Source organism: Zingiber officinale, chromosome 10B (genome assembly GCF_018446385.1).
Source record: "Zingiber officinale cultivar Zhangliang chromosome 10B, Zo_v1.1, whole genome shotgun sequence".
NCBI classification, from domain to species: Eukaryota; Viridiplantae; Streptophyta; class Magnoliopsida; order Zingiberales; family Zingiberaceae; genus Zingiber; species Zingiber officinale.
In genome coordinates, this window is record NC_056005.1 from 23,292,311 (window position 1) to 23,318,770 (window position 26,460).

Sequence of the window (26,460 nt, forward strand, 5' to 3'; positions counted from 1 at the left end):
ATTCAGATTCATTAGTGTGATCCAGCTTTTTCCAGAAGGTATGTTCTTATTGGGGAAACTGAAAATAAAATTAGTTACTCATTAAAAGCTAATATTGTAGTTCAGTAAACAGAATTACAGGAAAACAAGTTTAATATTAAGTAGCATTTAGGGAAAAGTTTACCCTCCAGCTCTTATGATCTTGGTAACTTGGCTCCCAGCCCAAACCATCGCCATCATTTTCAGAAACCTATTATTGGATGCATAGTTACATGTCTCTCATGCTGAGATAAACTTTGCAGCTAGTTGTGCCTGTGTGTTTCCTGCATGCAAGTATTACACACTGATAGCCATCCAAATTGTCAAAACTGGAAGCAATGTTTGTTTGGGGATAAGTTTGTGAGGGCAGTAAAGGAACAATTGCCATTGAACTGAAATGACATTTAAATGACCAGTTGGGTTCTATGCACGCGCGCTGAACAATAACTATGAATAATCACTTAACAATAACAATTGTGAATAGCGACCAGTAAACAGTAATGGTGAACAAACGACCTAGTAGTGAACAATAATCGTAAATATTAATTAGTAAACAGTAGTGACTAATAATAATTAGTGAACCGTAGTTGTTTTAGATGAATCTTGCCACTTTTGGGAATGGTGTTTTTCATAGATTTGAACAAGAATCATCTGTCTTGTTGTTCAAGTTTTAGCTTAATTTTTTTTTAAGATCTTATAATGAGTTTTCAGTAGCTATCAGTAGCTCTTGCCGTTCAGCATAGGATTTACAAACTTAAATAACAAGACTAAGAATTCTTAAAGACAAAGGAGTTTTCAGTTAGCTATCAGTAGCTATCAGTAGCTCTTGCCGTATAGCATAGGATTTACAAGACTAAGAATTCTTAAGGGCAAAGGAGATGAAAACAAAGTATATCCTTAGGTCTAAAAAAATTTATTAAACTGTCACATGAATTTTATTGAAAAATTTACCAGCTAAGAAATTACAAGTATACAAACTAATTTAGATACTAGCTAATTACAAGATTACATACAGAAATTAAAATAGTAAGGGTATTACAGGAGCATACTTATAACAAACACGCTAACAAACAAATTAGCACAATTTCTTCATCTTTCTTAGGGATGAACATTCAGTTAAAATCGAATCGATTGAATTGAATTAATCGAAACTAAATAAATCAATTTCTTTTAACAAACTGACCTGACTTAATTTTAGGAAAAAATCGAATAACCCAAATAAACTGAACTAATAAAATTTCGGTTACTTCAATTTTGACTGAATTAATCGATTTCTAATGTTTTAAACTTTATAAAATCAATCTTGTTTATGTCTTATTACAAAATTAATGTTCTTCCTCTAAAATTTCGATTAATTCAGTTCTGCATGAATTAATCGATTTCTAATATTTTAAACTTTCTAAAATCAATCTTGATTATGTCTTATTGCAAAATTAATGCCCTTCCTCTTAGTCTTTTCCTCCTGCTCCCACTAGCGGAGCCAGGCCGGGTGATCTACCCGGGCTGTGGGCTACGCCGATGCTGTCACACGAGTTGCTCTCTTCTTCTCTTTTGTTTGCTTTCTTTCTCTCAAGGTAAACTTAAGTTTTTTTTCTTGTTGGCTGTCGTTGGCTACCCGAGCTACAACCCGAGTAGCTTAGAATGTGGCTCCGCCCTTGCCTGCTCCTGCTCACCATGAGATCTCAAAAGTAAAACAAAATAAAAAAATAAATTGGCACCCAAATCAACAAAAAATAATTGAAGAAACAAAATTTGCCAAAGTTAACAGAGAACAAACATAAGACTATAGGAGTTAGAATCCACCAATTTTCAGATACAATAGAAATCGACCAAGGTTAAGACGGTTAGAAGAAGAATAGGAAGATGATAGGAATATGAGAGCAATAATAAATCTTATTGTTCATTGCTATTTGCCCAAAGGACAACACAATATATAATATTTAAAAAGTATTTGATCAATTAACCAATTAATAAATAACAAAATTATTCTGAGAATTATTCTAATAATTATAATAGAATTAATTAGAATAATCCTAATACTAATTTGATTTGATTTAGTGATTTGATCTGGTCAATTCTGGTGATCCTCTTTTCCCCCCCCCCCCCCCCCCCCTTTTCCTGACAGACTTAACGGGAGATTTTTGATATTGAGTTTGCTTGCTAACTTGTTGAAATGTTGTCTGGATAATGACTTAGTAAAAATATCAGTGATTTGATCTTTAGCATAAATATAAGAGATGGATAACTATTAAATTGTCACACGTTCACGAATAAAATGAAAATCAATTTCCACATGTTTTGTACGAGCATTAAAGATTGGATATGCTGTGAGATATGTTGCTCCAATATTGTCACATCAAATTTTTGGTGCAATATTTGATGCAAGATGAAATGTAGAGAGAAGTGATTGAAGTCAAATAATTTTAGACATTGTATTTGTTATAGTTTTATATTCTGCATCAGTGCTTGAACGAGATATCGTAGGTTGCTTTTTTGAATTCCATGAGATAAGATTTCATCTAAGAAATATTGCATATCCACTAGTAGAGCGTCTATCTTCAAGAGAACTTGCCTAATCCACATTACTATAGATGTAAATCTTGAGACGATTGGCAATATAAAAGAAGATCATGTAAAATAAAATCTTTGAGATAGTGAAGTACTCTTTTTACATTATTCTAATTTTGTTCAGTTGGAGCAGATAGTCATCCTCATATGGAATAAGCTCAATACCAAAAAAAAAAGAGCAATATTCAAATCTCAAGTAGGAAATTCTTGATTGAGAATACTTAATAAAGTTGTGATACCCTTGTAATTATTGCCGGTTATCAGGATGTAATCCACATAAATAAGAAAAAAAATATCATAGATCCATCATTATATTTATGAAATAGAGACGAGTCAATCTTTGATTAAGAAAATCTTTGAGCTTGTAACCAATTAGATAGTCGATGAAATCATGCACAAGGAGCTTGTTGAAGACCATATAAGGATTTCTTAAGTTGGCAAACATGAGACAGAAATTGTGGATGAATGAACCTAGGTGGTTGCTCTATAAATATAGTTTCCTCAAGATGACCATGGAGAAACGCATTTGAAATGTCCAATTGACGTATAGGCCAATTAGAACTAACAATTATTGATAATAATAGTCTGACAAATGTAATTTTGATGACAGAGATAAAAGTATCATTAAAGTCAATACTTGATTGTTGACTAAATCTTTTAGCTATAAGTTGAGATTTGGACCATTAAAGAGAACCATCAGCCCAATACTTAAGATGGAATATAATACCCATTTAGAGCCCACAACATTCATGGAGGGAGTATGCATAACTGGACTCTATTTTCCATTGCAAAGAAGTGCATCAAATTCTGTAGCCATTGCATTATGTCAATTTGGATCCTTGCTCGCTTGTGTAAAATAAGTTGTCTCAATAGATTTTGAAGAGACCACTAGAGCTCGTGGAAGGGGATGACGAGTTGTTATTGGTGAACATCATGCATATATGTCACTCAAGGAAAGCATGTGATGAGGAGAATTATCATCTAAATCACTTGTTGATGGCAATGAGGAAGTAGATTGACATAGTGATTTTGATGATGGACTTGTATTATCTTCGAATGGTGAAACTTTAGATTGGATTAACAGTCTGAGGTGATTCTGCTGGTATATGGGAGTTATCAGAGATCTCTGGAGTAGGACCTAGAATGCCATCACTTCTGACAATATTAGGAGACATCAAGAAGGTGTCACCTGTATCTGGAGAAGAGATCGAAGAAGCTACTGAAAAAGGGAATAGACAATTCCTTAGTAGATACATTATCTAGACTTTTACATTAACATTACATTTTTGTAAGAATTATGTGTTGGTGCAATCATGCTTAAGTCAAGGTTAAACAGTGTTACGTACTGCAAGTGCACGGTTACGTTGTCAATAATACAAAAGATATTAAACCCACAGAGACTAGTTATAAGCACTAGCTATCATTCACGTAGAATTATCTAAACTATCAATGGTCGGTAGTTATCTACTGAGAAGGAAAGACGAAACCTAGAAGAAAGATGAAAGAGTTAGAGGTAAAGTTGTTTATCACGGTTTGAAGAGTATTTTAGGAGTTTGGCTTCGTTGTGGTATGTACTAATGTGTCACAATCTACTATTTTACTATCTTCAATTAACGTACCCTTATAGGAAGTTAGAGTCATTATCTCTAAGTATTGAATAGAGATGATCCCTGTGAAATCCGGTAACGGTTAACCTTTGTCACTAGGTCATCTTAGTCATAGATCACAGGAACACATGACTAGCTAATAACAATAAAGATAAAGATATGAGTTCAGCACGGTTTCCTACTTCCTTATGAAGGGGTTGCTTCTCTTTTCAAGGGAATATCCTAGACATTCGTGAATGGGTTACCCCTATCACTATGGTCCCTCGGTAAAGTACTCTCTCTACGAGATTTACAATCCCTATACAAATATTCAATCTACATGTCAATCAAATGCGAGCAATTCTCATGCATGTTAAATAGAATAGATACAAGAGCAAGTCAATATTACATAATAGGTAAAAGGCATAAACATGAATTGTTACATCGTACCCTTAACCACAACTACTCCCTAATCCTAGAACAATGAATCTACTCCATAGACGAAAGAGGAGAACCCAAAGATATCATGATATACAGCATTCAATTCTAAATTAAGAGAAGGAACGAAGAGAAACGCGTATCCAATGGCGTCGAGTGATTCTTTGGTCCAACCCTTTGCTTCTGGAGTTGATGTGATTATGACACCCTCGGATCATCGAACGGAGGTCTGAGATGGCGTGGAATGACACTAAGGTGATCTTTCTTCGAACGCTTGCCTCCTCCTCTTGAGAAGAAGTTTAGAACCCCTTTTTTAGGGTAGGGCACGGGCGCGACACAACCCGTGCCATGACCGTGCGGGATCGCATGGTCAACTCCTTCTTGGTTGCGGGTTAAGTGACATGGTGGTGTGAGATCCACACGATCGTGTTCTTCTCTGGCTTTAGATGCTTCACACGGTCGTGTAGGGTCGCACGGCTGTGTTCTCCTTCTCCTCTGGATGTGTTGCACGACCGTGTAGGGTCACACGACCAGTGTCGATTAGCCTTCTTGTTTGCTCCCCGATACGTTGACGATCACCGTTTTTTCTCCAAAAGTTATCCATGTCCACACAAATACACACAAAGAGCAGATCTCCGAAATAGAAGAGTAATTATGTTATAAATATGATAAGGAAAGTAAGAATGCATAAATCCATCATGAATAAAATATGTGAATGTGCGTCGAAACATGCATAAAAGATTATAAGATCTACGCACATCACACACCCAGACTTGAACCTTTACTTGTCCTCAAGCAAAATGTTTCAATCTAAATTCATGAGTCCTTTAGTGTTTCATAATCCCTAGCGCACTCGTCTAACTCTATCAACTAGTTTCATTGATAAGCATGATTGTGGAGTAACCTAAGTATGGTCTAAGCATAAGTTCTTTGTGCTCAGTTGTTACGCAACTGCAAGTGCACGGTTTCGTCGTCAGTAATAAAAAAAGATCGAATCCATAGGGACTGGTTATAACCACTAAAGATGTCTCAAAGTGAATTAGCTAAACAACCAAACAAGTAGTTATACGAACTAAGATGTAATTAGAAAAAAATGTGAAAGGTAAATGCAGAAAACTAGATTTTAATGAAAGTTCTAGAAGATTTGGTTTCTTTGTGATACTTATCAATGTAATATGATCTACCAATACTGTCCTCAATTGTCCTGCATTTGTAAGAAGTCACCTATAATTTTCTGCAAAAAACGCCGGCAAGGGACTTTTATTTACATCTTAAGCAATCAAATAGTTATGATCCCTACGAAGTCCGTTAGCGGGGCAACCCTGTCACGACGCCCCTCGGTCATACGACATAGAAACACATCACTAATCAATTCACATCAAGATATAGGGCATAGCACATCTATTTATCCCTCTTCTTTGTAAATTCTTGCTTCACCCTTCAAGGTAATCCCCTTGACGTTCGTTAACGGGGCAACCCTGTCACAACGCCCCTTGGTCATACAATCTAAAGAATTCCTCTACAAGATCATCAAGATTTATAAACAATCAATCAAGAATGATAATTAGATCCAAACACAACAATCCATACAAGATTGAATTGATACAAAACATAACAACATCATTAAATCAAGAAGTTGGCAAATTCTTAAGATCTTACATCAATTTACATCACAAATACTCCCTCCATCCTAGAACAAGGAGATCTACTCCATGATATAAAAGAAAAGATCCGAAGATAAGAAGATCGTAAATATTTTGATCCCAATCAAGAAGATACAAGGAGTGATCTTCGAAACTAATCCTTGCTATCGGAGTCGATTCAAGAATGGAAACGTCTTGAGATCACCGGATCGATGCCCAAAAGGTGAAGAAAAGCCTCAAGATTCGATCTCCCCAAAAGGAGAGCCTCCCCTCTTTCAAAGAAGGAGAACCCCTTATATAAAGCAGGGGGTTTGGGTGCCACATGGCCCGTGCCACGGCCGTGTGGATCTCACACGGCCTAGCAGTGTTTCTTCTCGGCCAAGGTCACACGGTCATGTGGCTCTCACACGGTCGTGTCATGCTCTGTCACTGGATGTCTTGCACGACCATGCAGATCCACACGACCTAGCAATGTTCTGCCTTTGGAAATGTCACACGGTCGTGTGGTACACATGGCCTGACAATGCTTTGGCTCTGTAAAGGTTGCACAGCTGTGTGGCATACACGACCTGGCAATGCTTTGGCTCTGGAAAGGTCGCACGACCATGTAGATCTACACGGCCATGTTTTGGAATTGCTTCAGGGATGGCACAGTCATGTGAATCCCAATGGTCATGACATGCTTCTCCTCTGCTGATGCTGCACAGGTTGTCTGCTCCACACGGCCAAGGTAATTTTCCCTTGGCATGGTCGTGTGGCTCACATGGATGATATTGTCTTCCTTTACTTGCTTGTAGAGTTGACCACGAACATCAATTCTTCTCCAAATTTGATTCCTATAGACAGAAAATGCACATGAGCAAATCTCCGAACAAAAAAGAGTAAATATGCTAAAAGTAAAGTAAGGAGTATGAAAATGCATAGATAAAGCATGTGTAAAACATGTGAATGTGCGTCAAAACATGCTAAACAAGTGTATACAATATATGCACATTACACCCCCAGACTTAAACTTTTGCTTGTTCTCAAGCAAAATGTCACAATCTAGATTCATATGTTCTATAATACATCATAATTCCTAATGCACTTTCCTATCTCTCCAAAAGTTTCATTGATAAGCATGATCATGGAAATAACTCAAGTATGGCTTAAGCATAAGTCTCTTTGTGCACAGTGCAAATAAGTGACCCAAACTCTTCAAGTTTCAATTTTCATCCTAGTCAAGTCATCATCCAATTGAGTTCCTAATATTTCCGGTGATATGCACTTACCAGCCACACACTTGGTTCATATTTCTCAATCAACCCAAGGTCTCAAAGGCGTGCTCGATATCAAGAGAATCATAGTAGTTATTTCCCCAGTAACCTAACTCGGTCTCAAAGGGGTGACTTGCTAGTTTCCACTCATGACAACTATTTTTTATATCTCTTATTCAACATTTTTTTTCATTTCCTTTTTGCTTTTTTTTTCATTTTTTTCTAAGTGATTGCAAGGTGCAACACTTAAACACAAATGTACATAGGCACAAATGTTAGGATATTTTAATTTTTCTAAATGAGCTTACATGATTCGAGCCTCATCCAGTAATCAAAATGAAGTTTGAGAAATCACCATGGAAACAAGTATTAAACAAATAGGATGAATCATGACTATTTCAATTATATCAACTATTGAAGCTCAAGTAAAGTGAAAGTAAGATTCTTAAGGTTAAGTCAAATCTCAAACTTATCTCCATACAATACTTAGCTCATATCATGCTACTTAAGATAGAGAAAAGAAGTACACTAAACATACTAGCATCATTTACAACATCATGAATCAAGATAAAAATGTGCTAACCATTTTACTTAAAAATAAGAAAACATAAAAGTGAAGATTGATGTTCTCAATATGTATATCACAATGTTTCAAAAGACAATCAAATGAAAGTCAAAAACAAACTCAAGAAACCAAACAAACAAAACAAAACGCATGATGAAATAGAAAAACTGAAAAATGCAAAGAAAAATCAGGTTGTTGCAAATGCCCCCCAGACTTAAACTTTTTATCGTCCCGATGAAATCAATATGGTGGTGGAGGAGGAGGTGGGGGTCTACGTGGATGACTAATAGGAAAATTAGGGAAACCCGGAGTTTCACTCAGGAACTTATGATATTCATAGAGGGCACTTACTTGTTGACTAGTAATATTCATGCCCTACATGAATTCACTCATCCCAGCTTGATCAATATCATAGTCTTGAACAAACTCGGCCACTTGACCTTGAAAATTCCTCATAAACTGAAAATGATCTTACACCTCTTTAAACTGCTCATCTGATAAAGAGAAACGACCCTCCAATATCACACATTGAACCTCCTACTTCTCATGAAGTGAGTCTAGAGATGTGCGGAAATCAGAAAAATCAAATCTGGAATGACTCGTACCATAGGCGAAAGAATGCCTAGCAGGTTCCGAATGTCTGGAGGGCTGCGAGTGTCCAGATGACGAGGACTCAAGGTGGGGCTCAATATCCTCGAATAAAGAAGGGGCATTCTCAGGATCTACATCAGTGACCACCCAATTAGCAAGGTTGCGAACAGAAGTCCACTCGGGATAAGGAAGAGGTAGTGGAAAACCATCCCTCCTAGGAAAAGCAAAATCATTCTCATCCCGACAAATCATTTTCATAGTAAGACATGCATCAATATCAATCATATTATTACCATAAATGATCTCTAGTTCATCTATATCACAACCCAAATTTATAGCTACTTGAGTAATCAAACCACCAAAAATAATCGATCCTGAGGATGCCTTCCTGGCTCTCACCAAGGTTTGCAAAAAATGGAAGGCAGAATCAAAATCAATCTTATGTAAGATAGCCCACAGAGCATAAAGCTCCACTTTTCTAACAACTCCATCACTTTCCCCTATACCAAAAATAGTTTTACTCATAACTCGATGTAAGTACCTAAAAATGAGGTTTTGCATATGGGAAGCTTTAGCTCTAGAGGACTCATAAGATTGATCCAAACCAATAATCGAATTCCAAAAATGGTTCCAATTAAATCTTGAGTCAAACCTTCGAGAGCTACCGGTGGACAATCCAAAACAATTATTGAAGTCACTAAATGTCCACTGAAATTTTTGATTCATTAATCTAAAAGTTATTTTTCCAATGTAGTGATCTTCATTAGCAAAGTGAGCATCTAGTAAACTCAAAAACTCCAGTATGATACGAGGATATGTAGGTAGATGTGTGTACATGATATCATTCTAATTAAGAGACTCAATCATCCAATCTACATCATCTCTAATTTCTAGAATATTCAAAATAGTTGGGTCCATATAATGTGTACACACAATCTTTCTATTGACAAGAATATCAAATCTAGATTTATGATCTTCATTTCTAAAAATAATATTGAATTCATTGTCGTTACCTTTGTCGCGTGAAATCCTTTTTCCTTTGCCCTTTGTGACCTTTTCCTTTCCTTTTTTCCTTTGTTGGCTCTCTTCCTCTGCTTGATCCACCACTTCCTTTACGAAGTTTCTTCAAAAGATTAAACATGATGTGAAGTTCAAAGCAGGGAAAGGCTTTGTGATTTGAAAAGTGAGATCTCAAGAGAATAGATCTTGAGAAATGAGATCTTAGGAATGGAGGTAATTAGATCTTGAAGATAGGAGAAGGAAATTACTATTTAGATCTAGATCTAAGATAGTTTGTAGAGAAAAATAGGATAGAGATCTAGATCTGAGAGTTTGAAGAAGATAGGTTGATGATTAGAAAGGGTTGAGAGAGGAGGGTGTGTAGCCGACATGACCCAGACACGGTCGTGTCTTATAAACACAGCCAAGGTAGGGTTGCTCCGCACGACCGTGTAGATCTACACGACCCAAGGTGCCTCCTTCTCAGGTATGTTCACACGGTCGTGCCAAATGGCACGGGCAATGCAGGCTCCCTCTCGGCTTCTTTTGCACGACCGTGTGTGATGCATGGCCGGATTCTTTTCCTTCTTGATTTAGCCTTACACGGTCGTGTCTGAGACACGGCCGAGTCCTTCTTCTTCTTGAGAATTCTCACACGACCGTGTATGGGACACAGGTAGTGCAGCTTTCTTCACTAGAATCTTCACACGACCATGTCTGGTACACGACCGAGCATGACTCCTCCTCGGGTAAGTTCACACGGCCCGTGTATGGCACAACCGAATGTTCCTTCTTCTCTGTAAGTCTCAAATGGCCCGTGTATAGCACACGATCGAGCTATTTCAAGATCCATAATGTTATATTTCTTCCTTTCCATCTTCTGCATTGCTTCCATGTCCATGAAATGATCATGGCCAGCTCATGGAAACTAATTTCAACCTGAAAACAAACAACAATAATGAAATAAAAGCACTAACTGATGAAAAGAAAATTTGAATTGAAACTAACTAAAGAAACCCTTGGGTTGCCTCCCAAGAAGCTCTTGTTTAAGGTCTTTAGCTCGACTGATCTCCATTTTCTTTTTGTTTTCTTGCCCTTGGAGGGCAGATGTAATTTCATTTTTATTGGGAGGTCTTCTCCCAACATCACTTGTCGGATCATAAACCTCGTCCGGCGGCCTCCCGTGAGGATGGAAATTCCAATCATCTAGCTCGTATGCGTCCGCCCCGCTGCAAACACTTACTAAAAGAGAAGAGACATGGTTAGAAGAATTAGACAAATCATACTCCAACCTTTCCTTACCAATTACCAATGAAATCTTATGGTTTTTGACATCAATTATTGCTCCAGCTGTAGCAAAGAATGGTCTTCCTAATATGGTTGAAATCTTTGAGTCTTCTTCCATGTCCAGCGCCATAAAATCCGTGGGAATAACACTCCCACCAACCTCTACCGACACATCTTCTACAATACCCATAGGGCACCTGCAAGAATGGTCAGCTAATTGTAGTGCCATAATAGTAAGTTTAAAGTTTTTGAGACCTAATTTATTACAAATTGAATATGAAACCAGGCTAACACTTGCCCCTAAATCACAAAAAAAAAATTCTATAAATTCAGCTCCTATATTGCAAGGAATATAAAAGCTCCCTGGATCTTTAAGCTTTGGGGAAGTATTATTTTCAAGGGTTTTGATTCTTGCCGCGACAACCCACCGCGACAACCCACCGCGACCCAGTTGGCAGCCACGTGGCCAACTCCACCTCATCCATCTCTCTCCGCTTCATTCGCGATTCAAGTCCTCGGCGTGCCCTAACTTTCTTCTCCTCCCCTCGTGAAGCAGCAGCTACTGCCCCTTTCCCCTCGTGTCAAAATCCTCGACGTCCCGTGCCCTAACTCTCTTCTCCTCCCCCTCGCGAAGCAACAACGACCCCTTCTTCCCCCTTGGAATTTCTCCTCCTCCCCTCTCACGAAGCAACAGCCTCCATCCTCATCCCTCCGCGACGAAGCAAGCAGCAGCCTCCATCCCGACGAAGCAAGCAGCAGCCGAGGTTCCTCATCTCTCCGTGACGAAGCAAGCAGCAGCCTCCATCCTCATCCCTCCGCGACGAAGCAAGCAGCAGCCTCCAAACAAGCAGCAACCTCCATCCTCATCCCTCCGCGACGAAACAAGTAGCAGCCTCCATCCTCATCTCTCCGCGACCGACCTCGCTCCGTGAAAGACGAGTGAGTTTTTGCCTAACCTAATCTTGGGTGCTGCTAATTTCTGAATCTTGGCTTGTAGTTGTGCATTGCAACCCTCATCTCTGTTCTAGGTTTCAAGCCACCGCTGTTGATTTATAGTTGTGCATTGCAACTTGTAATTTCTGAATCTTGGCTTTGGTACCCATCTCCAAGTTTTTCAGATTTGGGTGCATTGAACTCCGGCAGCCAAGTGACAGCCATTGTATTGGGTTACAGTTTAGCTGATGAAAGTTTCCTATGTTTGTGTTTAATGTGCATCGTCTTTGAGTTGTCTCTTGGAGCAAGTAGGCATGTAGGATCTTTGGGTTAAGTAAAATCATATAAGAATGGACATGAAAAATTCATTACATACTAGATATTGAATTTTAATGGCATTGGAAACATTTTGCAATTTGATGGCATTGGAAACTTTTTACAAAGCTGTTATTTTGGGAACTCAATTCTATATTCTCTCATGCGATGAACTGCTGTTGCTGCTTACATTATGTCGTGGAGGAATTTTTTTTCTTTGACCTCCTTGTTTGTTTGTGTTCTAAAACAATATATTAGCATTTGGTTAATGCTTGTTTACAATTACTATATTGTCTCTGCTTTTGGATCTGTTGTTTCTTGGTGGAAGGATCTCTTTAACTGATTAAATTGAAGAGTTTGTTTTTCCATTTCTTGATACATACTTTTTCCTTTATAATTCAAATTGCCTAGTTATAAGACCGTTCCCCTTCATATAATTTAGCTCCTAGCTCCCTACAAGAGTGTTGATTCAAATTGCTTAGTAAATGTAGGATTTTTCATGTTTTTTTAATATGTCTATGTTTTTTGTTCTGTATTTTTTTCTCCTCTATTTTTTGTTTTATTTTTGCTCAGATTGTTTCAGTTCTTGTCTCTTTTCCTGTTTATTTCAAAGGCTCTGTTATTTGTCTTTTTCAGGGTCTGATTTCTAGTTTTTTTCATGGTGTCATCAAGTTTTAGTGGCATCGACAATACGAGATTTCAACCTGTAACATGTAGAGATTGCGGACGAAATACATTGGTGTGTGTTTCTAAATCAACTAAGAATCCTGGGAGACAGTATTACAGATGTGTACAACATGGATGGCAACAGTGGATGCCGACCGATAATAGTTCAGCTGACAAAAGTGAAATTGAATGCATTGCTGCTCATGGACATCTGAGGATAATCAATGTACCGAAAATCATCTGGATATTAGTGGGCTTGAACTTGATTCTCTTAGCCATAATTCTGATTTTTGTGTTAGTTTATCTAGATAGGTTATTTTAAATTGTGTTGATGTTGTAATGTAACTGCTGTATGTTTGGATTTGGAGACATAATGTTAGTGTTGAAATTATCGTTTCCCTTTTATTATTGATTAAATATTATTATTGAATTCATCTTGTTAATTCATCTTGTTAATCTGCATAAAGCTTGCACTGTGGACACAACAACAGGTGCCCGAGCTGTACTGATGGCAACCTATCTGTACTGATGATATGGTGCAATTGAGTCTTATGATGGATATATGTATGTTGTTTCTTCATTCTTCTTGTAATCATTATGCACTTGCAGATATCAGAGTGGATGAAAGTTCATCAGGAGTCTGAGTTATCAGATAAAGACTATGCAACACGCATTGATTTGCTTACAAAGGTTTTTGGTCTCATTGCTGCTGAAGAGTTCTTTGAAGGGTTACCCTCAAGTTTTAAGTCACATGAAGCATGCACTGCTCTCCTGCATTCATATGCTGCAAAAAAATAGATAGAAGAAATCCAAGGGCCAGGAGTTTCACATCTCTGATTGCAATAGACTGTTTGAGGCATTAAAAAAGACTGGCTTGAGTGACAAACTCATTCAACGACAACCAAGAATAAAAGCAATTGGATAATTTTGCATAGAACAATCTACCAGCAACCAAAGACATAGTCGATTGTTACCAATTTTCATGAAAGTTATGGTATATGTCCCATGGTCCATAAGCTATTAATATCAACATTGGATAGATATCCCAGCATTATCCTCTAATCTGGATCTTATACAACATCTAATAGGAGTGAACTTTTAAAACTTGCTAATGAAATCATATATGAGGTCAGATATGTCATGGGGCTTCTCCTGGTTGATGAAGTGCCCAACCCCTTCCATCACCACGATGTCCTCGAGCAACGGAACAACATTTTTGAATCCACCTTTGTGTATGCAGTCTTGGATGCCTGGAGAATGATATGCTCGGTCAAGATCACCCACAATGAATTTGGTAGGCACTTTTAATTGGACCCCAACCCAAGGTGCTGTCAGTTCCCAACTCCTGCATTTTAATAAACGTAGAAATTATCAAATAATAATAATAAAAAAGTTAACCCAAATCTGTAATATTTGTTGATGGGTACAAGCCACCACTGTTTTGGGTAAAACTATCTAAAGAAACTTACAAGTTCATGCACCGATAATAGTTCAATCCTCCAGTAATCCTGACTTTTCGAATTTACTAGCAATTTATATCTTCTTCTGTGAGCCATGAAGGCAAGCTGATTGGAGTTTCAAGGGAACCTTGAAATCCTTTCTCCTGCATTACAGGTAGAATGCACAATGTTCAGAGCCTGCACAATGTTCAAACCTTTATAGCAAGGAACTTAACAAAAACACATTTTGATGAAAGGCATGGAGTCCAACCATTGACAATGTTCAGAGCCTGCACCAGCTTTTGCCTGCATTACAGGTAGAATGCACAAATTAGAGTGCAGTAAAACAATTGACAAATCTGAGTCAGATTAAATACTCTTACATCCAAGCCATCTTTTTTATGTCCCGTAAACATATTCATCTCCTAAACGAGATGAATGAAATCTGTATATGAATTGTTCAATTTGCTGCCCAATTGTAAGCTTCTAGAGACAAGAAATCCAACAGTCTAACACAATTAAGTAGGCATGGCTCCAGTTATCATTTATTAATCAACAGAAATATATCAAACTTTAGAAGCCTGGATACAAAATCAAAACCTTTAGTGTCACAGTCTACAAACAACACATATTAATCAAGTTTAGTTTGATAACTTGGATACAAAATCAACAGTACATCAACAATTGGTTTCTTGCTTCACAAACCTACAAAACTCCCAGCTAACATAGGATAAATTCAAATATCAAAAGGAAACTGCAACTTTAGACGCATAATCCATGTTCTTCCAAACCAACACTTAACAAAATTCCATGTTCTTCCCTGCACTAAAAACTACCTGCAGAGAGCAATGATATCAAAGCCAATGATAGCTAAAACTGCCTTATAAAATTCTCCCTGCACCAAAGCCTTATAAAATTCTACTTGCGTGAAAATGGAAAACAAAAAACAATAACAATGATATCAAGCATTTGCATTAACTAACCTGAATTTTCATTCCATCTTGAACCTGCACCAGCGTACCAAAAGAAAAGCTGTACTCATAGCTGCAAGATAGATTATAAACAAACTTTAAACTAGCTAAAACAATAAAAATATGCTTGTACAAAACAATAACACACAATTACTATTATATGCATCACATACCTTCTTTCGGTCCTTTGCAATTGATTTATTCATAATTTGTTCAACCTTAGATTGTTTCCTTTTTGTGGGTGGACGACCTTTGGTTCTTACTTTCAATGGAGAGTGTATCACTTTTGCCCCAGATGTAGATGTTTCTTCAAGTTGTCCAACCCTTGATTGTCCATTCTCCATAGCAATAATAAGTTTTTCCTTAGTGTCTTTCATGATTTCCACCAAAACAGAACAAAGCTCGTCACTTTCGGCTCCAATTTGTTGAACCTCTTGCATCAATGGGGTGAGAGTATTATACCGAAGTCTTTTTTCACTACAACCATATTCATCATATATGTTACTGATGCTTTGATACCCACGCTTAATATCTTTAGGCCATCGGTCCATAATATAACTCATAGGAACCTCAATAACCTTCATTCTCATCAACACTTTGATCACATGCCTACATAAAATTCCCCGGAACTCAAACAGACGACACACACACTTCAATTGGCAATCTAACTCAGTATAATGTACCCTAAAGGAAACTTCTCTTCCAGGTTGCCCATTATTTCCCAACATATTTTCTACTACTTCAAATATTAAAGTTGTCCCTTCTTCCCTCAACAAAGAGGCATCGCAAAACATCAACCCTCTTATTTCATCTTGGAACAACTTAAATATATTGTTAGTGTAGGCATTTTGGAATTGTCTTTCAATAGAATGACCAAGAATAACTGGCATGATAGAATTAAAAGAAACAAAATCCAATTTTTTTTCATTCTCAATATTCTTCTTCAATGCACTATCATACTGCTCAACAAATTGCTTCAAAGATGTTTTAGAATGAACATAGTCATCAAAAAATGCATTCATACTTTCACTTCTTTGAGTTGTAGACATACCAGCCCAAAAGTGATCTTTAACATACACAGGTATCCATCTATTTCGTTCATCATATAAAGATTTCAACCAATCATTGTTCTCCAGCTTAAACTCCTCAATCATTTTTAACCAATTCTCATCACATTCATCAACTGTAAGAGAGTTATAAACAATGGTCTTCAATTGTTTCTTTATCATTTTGTATTGAGCATGACCACCTAACTTCATTGGGAGTTTTTTCATAATATGCCAAAGACATAGACGATGATGAGAATTCGGAAATACCTCTTCAATTGCGATTGCCATTGCACGACATTGATCTGTGATGATAGCCTTTGGAGCACATCCGTGCATACATGTCAACCACGAGTTGAACAACCATGTGAATGTTGCTGAGTCTTCACTTGATATTAATCCACATCCCAACAGAATAGATTGCCCATGATGATTCACCCCAACAAATGGAGCAAAAGGCATGTCATAACTATTAGTCAAATAAGTTGTATCAAAAGTCACCACATCACAAAAGTAATCATACGCAGCCCTACATCTCGCATCTGCCCAAAAAATATTCTTTATTCGAGATTCACCATCTAAATCCAGCACATAAAAAAAGTTTGGGTTCCTACTTTGCATGCGGCAAAAATAATTACTTAAAGCTTCAGCATCTCCTTCCCCTAACCTCAACCTTCTAGCTTCTGAAATATAATTTCTACATTTTCTCTCATCAAATGATAAATTCTCATAACCTCCAGCCTCAACTACACAAGAGTGAAAACTTTTGCTTAAAGTTATTCCAGCTTGATCATTTAATTCTAATTTTCTCTTCGTAGCTGAATCCAATATTTTATTACATCTACAATGTCGCGACTTTCCAGGGCTCAAGAGATGATTATGTTCAAGGTCTACACTAGTTATCACAAAGTTCCCATCATTTCGAACAGCTACATTAATCTTAGCTTTGCAATTTGTCTTACTAGAAGGTCGAGGGTGCAAAGCCTTTTTTGCTTGAGATACTTTTTTACGATTTTTGGCACATCCAATAGAAAAATATTTTTGTTTTCCATCATCTCCATTCCTACTACCTAACTTCGAAATACCAAAACCAACACTGGTAGCATAGGAATTATAAAACGTACGAATTTCTTCTTCAGAGGAAAATACCATTCCAATCTCAGGTAGCTTGACTTCTTCGACGGTAGATGGAGGTAGGTCTTGATCCACATGATCGGTATTATCTTTCATCTCATTTGAATCAAATTTTCCTTCTTCCATGATAGTTTCTTCACCTATATTTATTAAGAGAAAAGTTAATAACATAAACCATAAAAAAATAGAGAACATGCCCTAAAAAGTTAACCCCATAACATAAATCAGAAATGAAACATAGAACAGAGATGAGGGTTGCAATGCATAACTACAAGCCAAGATTCAGAAATTAGCAGCACCCAAGATTAGGTTAGGCAAAAACTCACTCGTCTTTCACGGAGCGAGGTCGGTCGCGGAGAGATGAGGATGGAGGTTGCTGCTTGTTTCGTCGTGGAGGGATGAGGATGGAGGTTGCTGCTTGTTTGGAGGCTGCTGCTTGCTTCGTCGCGGAGGGATGAGGATGGAGGCTGCTGCTTGCTTCGTCGCGGAGAGATGAGGAACCTCGGCTGCTGCTTGCTTCGTCGGGATGGCGGCTGCTGCTTGCTTCGTCGCGGAGGGATGAGGATGGAGGTTGTTGCTTTGGGAGAGGGGAGGAGGAGAAATTCCAAGGGGGAAGAAGGGGTCGTTGTTGCTTCGCGAGGGGGAGGAGAAGAGAGTTAGGGCACGGGACGTCGAGGATTTTGACGCGAGGGGAAAGGGGCAGTAGCTGCTGCTTCACGAGGGGAGGAGAAGAAAGTTAGGGCACGCCGAGGACTTGAATCGCGAATGAAGCGGAGAGAGATGGATGAGGTGGAGTTGGCCACGTGGGCTGCCAACTGGGTCGCGGTGGGTTGTCGCGGCAAGAATCAAAACCCTATTTTCAAACAAAGAACTACATTCCTCAGTTAGAGCAATGGTCTCAATGTCTCCTCTTCTTCTTTTATTTGACATGATGTCCTTCAGGAATTTGACAAACTTTGGCATTTGTAAGATTGCATTAATTAAATGAACTTCAACACAAATCTCCTTAACTTTTTCCAAAAATCTACCAAACTCTTCATCCTTTTTTAACATAACTAATCTTTGAGTAAAAGGGACTACTTGATTTTGTGGGTTAAGTGGAAGATTCTCTTCAACCTTATTGGTACTCTCCTCTGTTGGAACCCCAAGGTTGTTTTGGTGTGATCAACAAGTTAAGTTAGGTCCTGTGTATTTTTAACCTTGTGTCCAAGTGTGCAGGAGCTTAGGAGCACAGGTAGTCGAGCGAAAGACGCAGCTAGCGAGAAGGACGGCACGCGGTGCGTCCGAGGGACGAGGCGCTACGGAAGAGTACACCGGCATACGAGAATGAAGCGTGCAGTGGTTTCGAGGGACGAGAAGCCGGAGCAGAATACTGCTCGAGGAGCAAGAGACACAGCTAGCGAGAAGGTCGGCACGGGGTGCGACCGAGGGACGAAGACTGCTGATGAGTACGCTGGCGGATGAGAAGGAAGCACGCGGTGATTCCAAGGGATGAGAAGCCGAAGCAGAAGTTTGCTCGAGAAGATCGAAAGTTGGGTTTGGACGAGCCCTATTCCGGATGGTAGATATCACCCAAGCGAGCGAAAGACTCGGTCTAAGACGAACGGAGTAGGAGCAAAAAACCCGGGCTGAAAAAGTCAATGGGGTTAACTTTCCCAGCCGGGGCACCCGGAACAGTCCGGGGCGCTCGAAACCCTCCGGGGCTCCCGGAACCCTTCCGGGCACCCGGAGTTGACTTTTTGACCAGATCGCGTCAAACACGATTTGAACGTTGGGGGATAAAGTTTTATCCCCCCCCAGGGCACCCAGAACCCCTTCAGGGCGCCCCAACCAAGGCTATAAATGCAGCCTTGGTCCAGAAGCTTTCAATTAATACAAGCAATTCATTTCCAACACTTGTATGCTTAATTTCTAGATTAGCTTCTTTGTTTTGCGCTTCAACATTGTACGAGGCTTCTCCGCCTGAAGGAATATTTAGTGCTACATTATCCTTGGATTAACAACCTCCCCAGTTGTAACCAAGTAAATCCTGGTGTGCCTCGTCTTTTTTGTTTTTCAGTTTTAATTTATTGCTTTCTTAATTTATGCAAGTGTTAGTTTAAGAAAGATCGAGAAGGGTTGTGTTTTAATTTTGCAGGCTACTCAACCCCTCCTTCTAGCCGGCCCAGCGGTCCAACAAGTGGTATCAGAGCCAAGGCGCCTCAAAAGGACTAACCGTCGATTGAAGCAACAAAATGATGGCCGGAGCTAAAGTCTACACACCAGCATTCGAGGGGGAGTTTGCTTTTTGGAAGCAACAAATGGAGGTATACCTTAACACAGATTTTGATATTTCATTAATAATTAAATTTGGTTATGAAGCACCAAAGACAACAAATGGAGAAGAACTCAAGATTCACCTCTCGACCAATAAACAACGTGACGAGTCTATGGCAAACGCTTGGGCAGAATTTTACCTTCTAAGCGTGATACCAGATCAAGATCTCGACAGAATCGGAAAATACAAAAGAGCAAAAGAACTTTGGGAAAAGTTCTTGAAGATTTATGAAGAACCAACTGAAGTCGAATTCAACTCCTCGACGGACACCAAGTCACCGTCAGAAAAGTCCAAGAACGAGGAAACTATCGACACAGCCGAAGTCCATCCCTAGAACACAGAAAGCTCATCCTAGATGAGCATCAATAAAGGGAGAGAGTCTTCAGAAGAAAGCAACTCAACAGGGGGAGAATCAACAGCTGATAAGGTAAGTCAGGTATGGTCTTCACCTCCTGATCAATTGAGTGATTCAATAAAAATATCATCAAAAGAGTTTTTCGAATTACAAAATATTTTGTCAAATGAATTTTGCAAATTAGAAATATTGGCGAAAGATTTCTGTGAATTACAAATTATGTTGCCGAAAGAATTTTGCGAACCTAAAAAATTATTAACTAATATTGAATTAAAAGAAACTCAAGCAATAACTTGTCGATTAAAGAATCTCGACAAACTAATAAGAATTAACATGATACAATTCTCTGCATGCTTAATATTGTTTGATTTAAATCTGGAAAATTATGATTTAAATTATGATAGACTAAAATGAAAATTTAGATATCATAATGATATTAAAGAAATGACAGTAACTTGAGAACGATTTTTTTTAATAAAAAGAAAATAAACTAGTATTATTCTTTCACAATTTGTTAAACTATGAAAAATTCATTTGAGTTATCCTTTCCCATAAATTTTTTGGTTAAAATTTTTTTCTAATACTTATATAAAGGCAAATTTTTTTCTTGAAAATGCATGCTCTATTCATTCAAGATCTCAAAAATTACTTTTGACTTAGAAATTTTGAAATTTTCTTTTACTTAGAAATTGTTTAACTTAGAATAATATTTTTTACTGAAAATTATTGTAAATTCTCTAACTTAGAATTTATTCAACTTATAAGTTTTTAAGAAACTTAGAAACCTTGTTGAAAATTATTACAAATGTTTAAAATTATTTTAAAAAATTTTCTAGGTTTGAACCCTTAGAGTTTTTCTTTGAATCCCAATTTTTATGTGATCAAAGGGGGAGAAGGAAAAGTATAAGTCTAGGGGGAGGTAGACTAATATTTAAATTTTCTATCTTTTTTCACTTTATTATAAAATTAGTTAGTTTATTTTTTATGTCTATTTACCCTAGCTTAACTTGGGTTGCTCACATAAAAAATGGGGAGATTGTTGGAACCCCAAGGTTGTTTTGGTGTGATCAACAAGTTAAGTTAGGTCCTGTGTATTTTTAACCTTGTGTCTAAGTGTGCAGGAGCTTAGGAGCACAGGTAGTCGAGCGAAAGACGCAGCTAGCGAGAAGGACGGCACGCGGTGCGCCCGAGGGATGAGGCGCTACGGAAGAGTACACCGGCAGATGAGAATGAAGCGTGCAGTGGTTTCGAGGGACGAGAAGCCGAAGCAGAAGACTGCTCGAGGAGCAAGAGACACAGCTAGCGAGAAGGTCGGGACGGGGTGCGACAGAGGGACGAAGACTGCGGATGAGTACGCTGGTGGATGAGAAGGAAGCACGCGGCGATTTCGAGGGATGAGAAGCCGAAGCAGAAGTTTGCTCGAGAAGATCGGAAGTTGGGTTTGGGCGAGCCCTATTCCGGATGGTAGAGATCACCCAAGCGAGCGAAAGACTCGGTCTGAGACGAACGGAGTAGGAGCAGAAGACCCGGGCTGAAAAAAGTCAACGGGGTTGACTTTCCCAACGGGGGCGCTTGGAACAGTCCAGGGCGCCCGGAACCCTTTTGAGCGCCCGGAGTTGACTTTTTGACCAGATTGTATCAATAGCGATCTGAACGTTGGGGGATAAAGTTTTATCCCCCCAGGGCGCCCGGAACCCCTTCGGGGTGCCCCGACCAAGGCTATAAATACAGCCTTAGTCTAGAAGCTTTCAATTAATACAAACAATTCATTTCCAACACTTGTACGCTCAATTTCTAGATTAGCTTCTTTGTTTTGTGCTTCAACGTTGTACGAGGCTTCTCCGCCTGAAGGAGTATTTAGTGCTACATTATCCTTGGATTAACAACCTCCCCGATTGTAACCAAGTAAATCCCGGTGTGCCTAATCTTTTCTATTTTTCAATTTTAATTTATTGCTTTCTTAATGTATACAAGTCTTAGTTTAAGAAAGATCGAGAAGAGTTGTGTTTTAATTTTGCAGGTTATTCAACCCCCCTTCTAGCCGGCCCAGCAGTCCAACATCCTCTTCATCATGAATCTGAATAGGTTCAAGTGCTGGAGGAGAGAGCTCTTCTTCAGTTTTCATCCCTTTTGGAGCAGTCACTTGAGAATCCCCAAGGTTCGTCCGCTCCTAAGTTCAATTCGATTGCAGTGCTCCATTGGATTAACATCAGGTTTTTCAGGAAATTATCCTGGTGCTCTTGAAGATGATGAAGCTAACTGGGCAATTTGGCTATCTAAAATCTTTTGATGCTTGTCAGAATTATCTATTCTCTGAGTTAACTTCAAGATATCTTGCTTCATTTCCTTTTGACTGGAAATAATTTCCTCAAGCATTTTCTCAATTTTAGAAGATTGATAGCCTTGAGAAGGTAGTTGTTGTTGGAAATTTTGTTGCCCAAGCTAGAAACTTGGTCTTGCCCCCATAGATGGTCCTTGTTCTTGATTGTTCCTATAGGAAAAATTAGGATGATTTTTCCATCCAGGGTTGTATGTGTTTGAATATGGATTGCTCTGTCTCTGATTATAGCTCATGATATTATCACATTGTTCTAATTGATTGATTTGTGCTGAGATAGCTCCTAGAGGACATGAGTCTTGAGCATGATCAGAACTCCCACTGTCTTGAGCATCCAGTTTTGCAGACATCATAGTGATTGTATCTATATCAAATTTCCCTGATGCCTTTGTTGGGTTTGAATAAGAATAGCCTCCACTTCTTTCAGTTGTCCATTGATGATGATTTTGTACTACACTTTCAATGATATCTTTGGCCTCATCTAAACTCTTATTCATAAGTGCCCCTCTAGCAGTTGAATCTAGGGACACCTTAGTATTGTAGTTGATGTCGTTATAAAATGTGTACAACACTAACCACTTCTCTAATCCGTGATGTGAGCATTGTCTGAGCATATTATTGTATCTATCCCATGCTTCAAATAAGGATTCTGAGTCTGATTGTCTGAAGCTTGCAATAAGATTTCTCATATGAGTTGTCTTGCTTGGAGGATAGAACTTGTCTAAGAATTGCTGCTCACATTGCTCCCAAGTGGTAATGCTATTTGGAGCTAAAGAATTCAACCATTGTTTAACTCTATCTCGTAAAGAAAACCCAAATAATAATAATCTCACTATTTCTGAAGGTACACCATTCATTTTCATGGTACCGCATATTTCATAAAAAAAAACTTCTAAGTGTTGATTTGGATCTTCATGCGGTCCTCCACCAAATTGATTCTGTTGCACCATAGTGATTATTGTAGGTTTTATCTCAAAATTGTTGGCTTCAATAGATGGTCTAATAATACTTAAACAAAGCCCTCTAGCATATGGTGCTGCATAATTTTTAAGTGATTTGTTTGCCATGTTTAAGTGTTCTTGTTCTTCTTGTTGTCTTTGCGAGGTTTTCCTTCTATGAAAGGTTCTATCAATTTCAGGATCAAGAGGAAATAAATCCCCTACAAGGTTAGATCTTCGCATACACAAGAACAAGATTGCAAAATTTGATTTACAAAGAAAAGAATAAAGAACAAAAAGAATATGATTCATAAACAAAAAGAATAAAAGAATGCAATAAAGGAATGCAAAGAAAAATTAAAAAATAGAATTAGAAAACTAGTTACAAGTTAGATGTAAGAAAAATAAAGAAAAGTTTAGTCTAAATCAAATGATAATATCTAATGTTATAGACGCAGTCCCCGACAACGACGCCAAAAACTTGTTACGCAACCGCAAGTACACGGTTTCATCGTCAGTAATAAAAGAATATCGAATCCACAAGGACTGGTTATAATCCTAAAGATGTCTCAAAGCGAATTAGCTAAACAACCAAACAAGTAGTTATACGAACTAAGATGTAACTAGAAAAGAAATGTAAAAGGTAAATGCAGAAAACTAGGTTTTAATGAAAGTTTTAGAAGATTTGGTTTCTTTGTGATACTTATCAATGTAATATGATCTATCAATATTTCCCTCAATTGTCCTACATTTGTAAGAAGTCATCGGTAATTTCCTGCAGAAAACACTTGCAAGGGACTTTTATCTACACCTTAATCAATCAAATAGTTATAATCCCTATGAAGTCTGTTAGCGGGGCAACCCTGTAACGACGCCCCTCGGTTATACGATATAGAAACACATCACTAATCAATTAACATCAAGATATAGGACATAGCACATCTATCTATCCCTCTTCTTTGTAAATTCTTGCTTCACCCTTCAAGGTGATCCCCTAGACATCCGTTAATGGGGCAATCCTGTCACAACGCCCCTCGGTCATACAATCTAAAGAATTCCTCTACAAGATCATCAAGATTTACAAACAATCAATCAAGAATGGTAATTAGATCCAAACACAACAATCCATACAAGATTTAAATTGATACAAAATATAACAATATTATTGAATCAAGAAGTTGGCAAATCCATCAGATCTTACATCAATTTACATCACAAATACTCCCTCCATCCTAAAATAAGGAGATCTACTCCATGATACAAAAGAAAAGATCCGAAGACAAGAAGATCGTAAACATTTCGAACCCAATCAAGAAGATAGAAAAGAAATGCTTATCTAGATATGACGAGTGATCTTCGGAACCAATCCTTGCTACCGGAGTCGATTCAAGAATGGAAATATCTTAAGATCGTCAGATCGACGCCCAAAAGGTGAAGAAAAGGCTCAAGATTCGATCTCCCTAAAGGGAGAGTCTCCCCTCTTTCAAAGGAGGAGAAACCCTTATATAGAGCAGAGGGTTTGGGCGCCACACGACCCGTGTCACGGCCGTGTGGATCTCACACGGCCTGCCAATGTTTCTTCTCGGCCAAGGTCACACGGTCGTGTGACTCTCACACGGCCGTGTCATGCTCTGTCACTGGATGTCTTGCACAGCCGTGTAGATCCACACGACCTAGCAATGTTCTGCCTCTGGAAATGCCACACGGTCGTGTGGCACACACGGCCTGGCAATGCTTTGGCTCTGGAAAGGGTGCATGGTCATGTGGCACACACGGCCTGGCAATGCTTTGCCTCTGGAAAGGTCGCACGACCGTGTAGATCTACACGACCGTGTTTTGGAATTGCTTCAGGGATGGCACGACCATGTGAATCCACACGACCATGCTATGCTTCTCCTCTGCTGATGCTGCATGGGTTGTCTGCTCCACACGGCTAAGGTCATTTTCCCTTGGCATGGTCGTGCGGCTCACATGGTTGATGTTGTCTTCCTTTACTTGCTTGTAGAGTTGGTCACGAACATCAATTCTTCTCCAAATTCGATTCCTATAGACAGAAAATGCACACAAGCAAATCTCCGAACAAAGAAAAGTAAATATGCTAAAAGTAAAGCAAGGAATCTGAAAATGCATAGATAAAGCATGCGTAAAACATGTGAATGTGCGTCAAAACATGCTAAACAAGTGTATACAATCTACGCACATCATCAGTGTAATAAGTGACTTAAACTTTTCAAGTTTTAATTTTTTGTCCTAGTCAAATCGTCATACAATTGAATTCCTAATGTTACCTGCCACACACTTGGTTCATTTTCCTTAAATGACATAAGGTCTTAAAGGACTACTCGGAATCAAGAGAAACATAACATTTATTTCCCCAGTAACCTAACTCGATCTTTAAGGGGTAAATTGTTAGTTTCCACTCACGACGACTATTTTTAATCCCTTATTCAAATGATTTTTTTCTATTATTATTAGAAGTGTGGCACTAATCACAAATTCATGTAAGATAAATGTAAATGTTTGGGATTTAAATTTTTTCAAATGAGCTTCCATGATCCGAGGTAGTCCAGTAACCAAAATGCAAATAAGAAATCACTATAGGAACCATGACCCGAGGTAGTCCAGTAACCAAAATGTAAATAAGAAATCACCATAGGAAAAAAAGTATTAAGCAATTTAGATGAATCATAACTATTCCAAAATGCATCCACTATTCAAGCTTAAGTGAAGTGAAAGTAAGATCCTTAAGGTTAGGTCAAAACTCATACTTATCTCCATATAATACTTGGCTCATTTCATGCTACTAGAGATAGAGAAAAGAAGTATACTAAACATACTAGTACTACTATCTCTGCAACAACATGAATTAAGAAATACACGTGCTAATCATTTTACTATCGGACAAGTCAGCAGATAAAGTGGTTAATATGATGCTCTCAATAATGCCTCAAAAACAAACAAACTGAAAAACTAGAAATCAGAACAGAAATGCAATTAGAAAGAAAACAAACTAAAAGTGCAAGTAAGTAAAACAAACTAAAACTGCAAAAGCTGAAA

General features: G+C 38.3%; 1 protein-coding gene and 1 non-coding gene across 2 annotated transcripts; one reads left to right on the forward strand and one right to left on the reverse strand.

Moving 5' to 3' along the window:
• Window positions 1–14,390: 14,390 nt before the first annotated feature.
• LOC122029012 (protein FAR1-RELATED SEQUENCE 6-like) lies at window positions 14,391–16,612 on the reverse strand. The gene is made up of 5 exons (XM_042587975.1): window positions 15,449–16,612; window positions 15,288–15,311; window positions 15,141–15,199; window positions 14,520–14,610; window positions 14,391–14,468 (listed from the first exon to the last, which is right to left on the reverse strand). The coding sequence occupies exons 1-5, from the start codon at window positions 16,610–16,612 to the stop codon at window positions 14,391–14,393; spliced, it is 1,416 nt and encodes a 471-aa protein (XP_042443909.1).
• Window positions 16,613–23,050: 6,438 nt separating this feature from the next.
• On the forward strand, window positions 23,051–23,157 carry LOC122030674. The gene has a single exon (XR_006125537.1). It is a non-coding gene; the product is annotated as a small nucleolar RNA R71 (small nucleolar RNA).
• The last annotated feature ends 3,303 nt before the right edge of the window (window positions 23,158–26,460 follow it).

What these genes read in the sequence shown, in the direction of transcription:
- LOC122029012 (XM_042587975.1), bottom strand. Translation starts at nt 16,612, where the DNA reads ATGGCAATCGCAATTGAAGAGGTATTTCCGAATTCTCATCATCGTCTA. An exon ending in GATATCATTGCTCTCTGCAG is followed by an intron (nt 14,611 to 15,140) that starts GTAGTTTTTAGT and finishes CCTGTAATGCAG; the next exon opens with GCAAAAGCTGGTGCAGGCTC. An exon ending in TTAAGTTCCTTGCTATAAAG is followed by an intron (nt 14,469 to 14,519) that starts GTTTGAACATTG and finishes CCTGTAATGCAG; the next exon opens with GAGAAAGGATTTCAAGGTTC.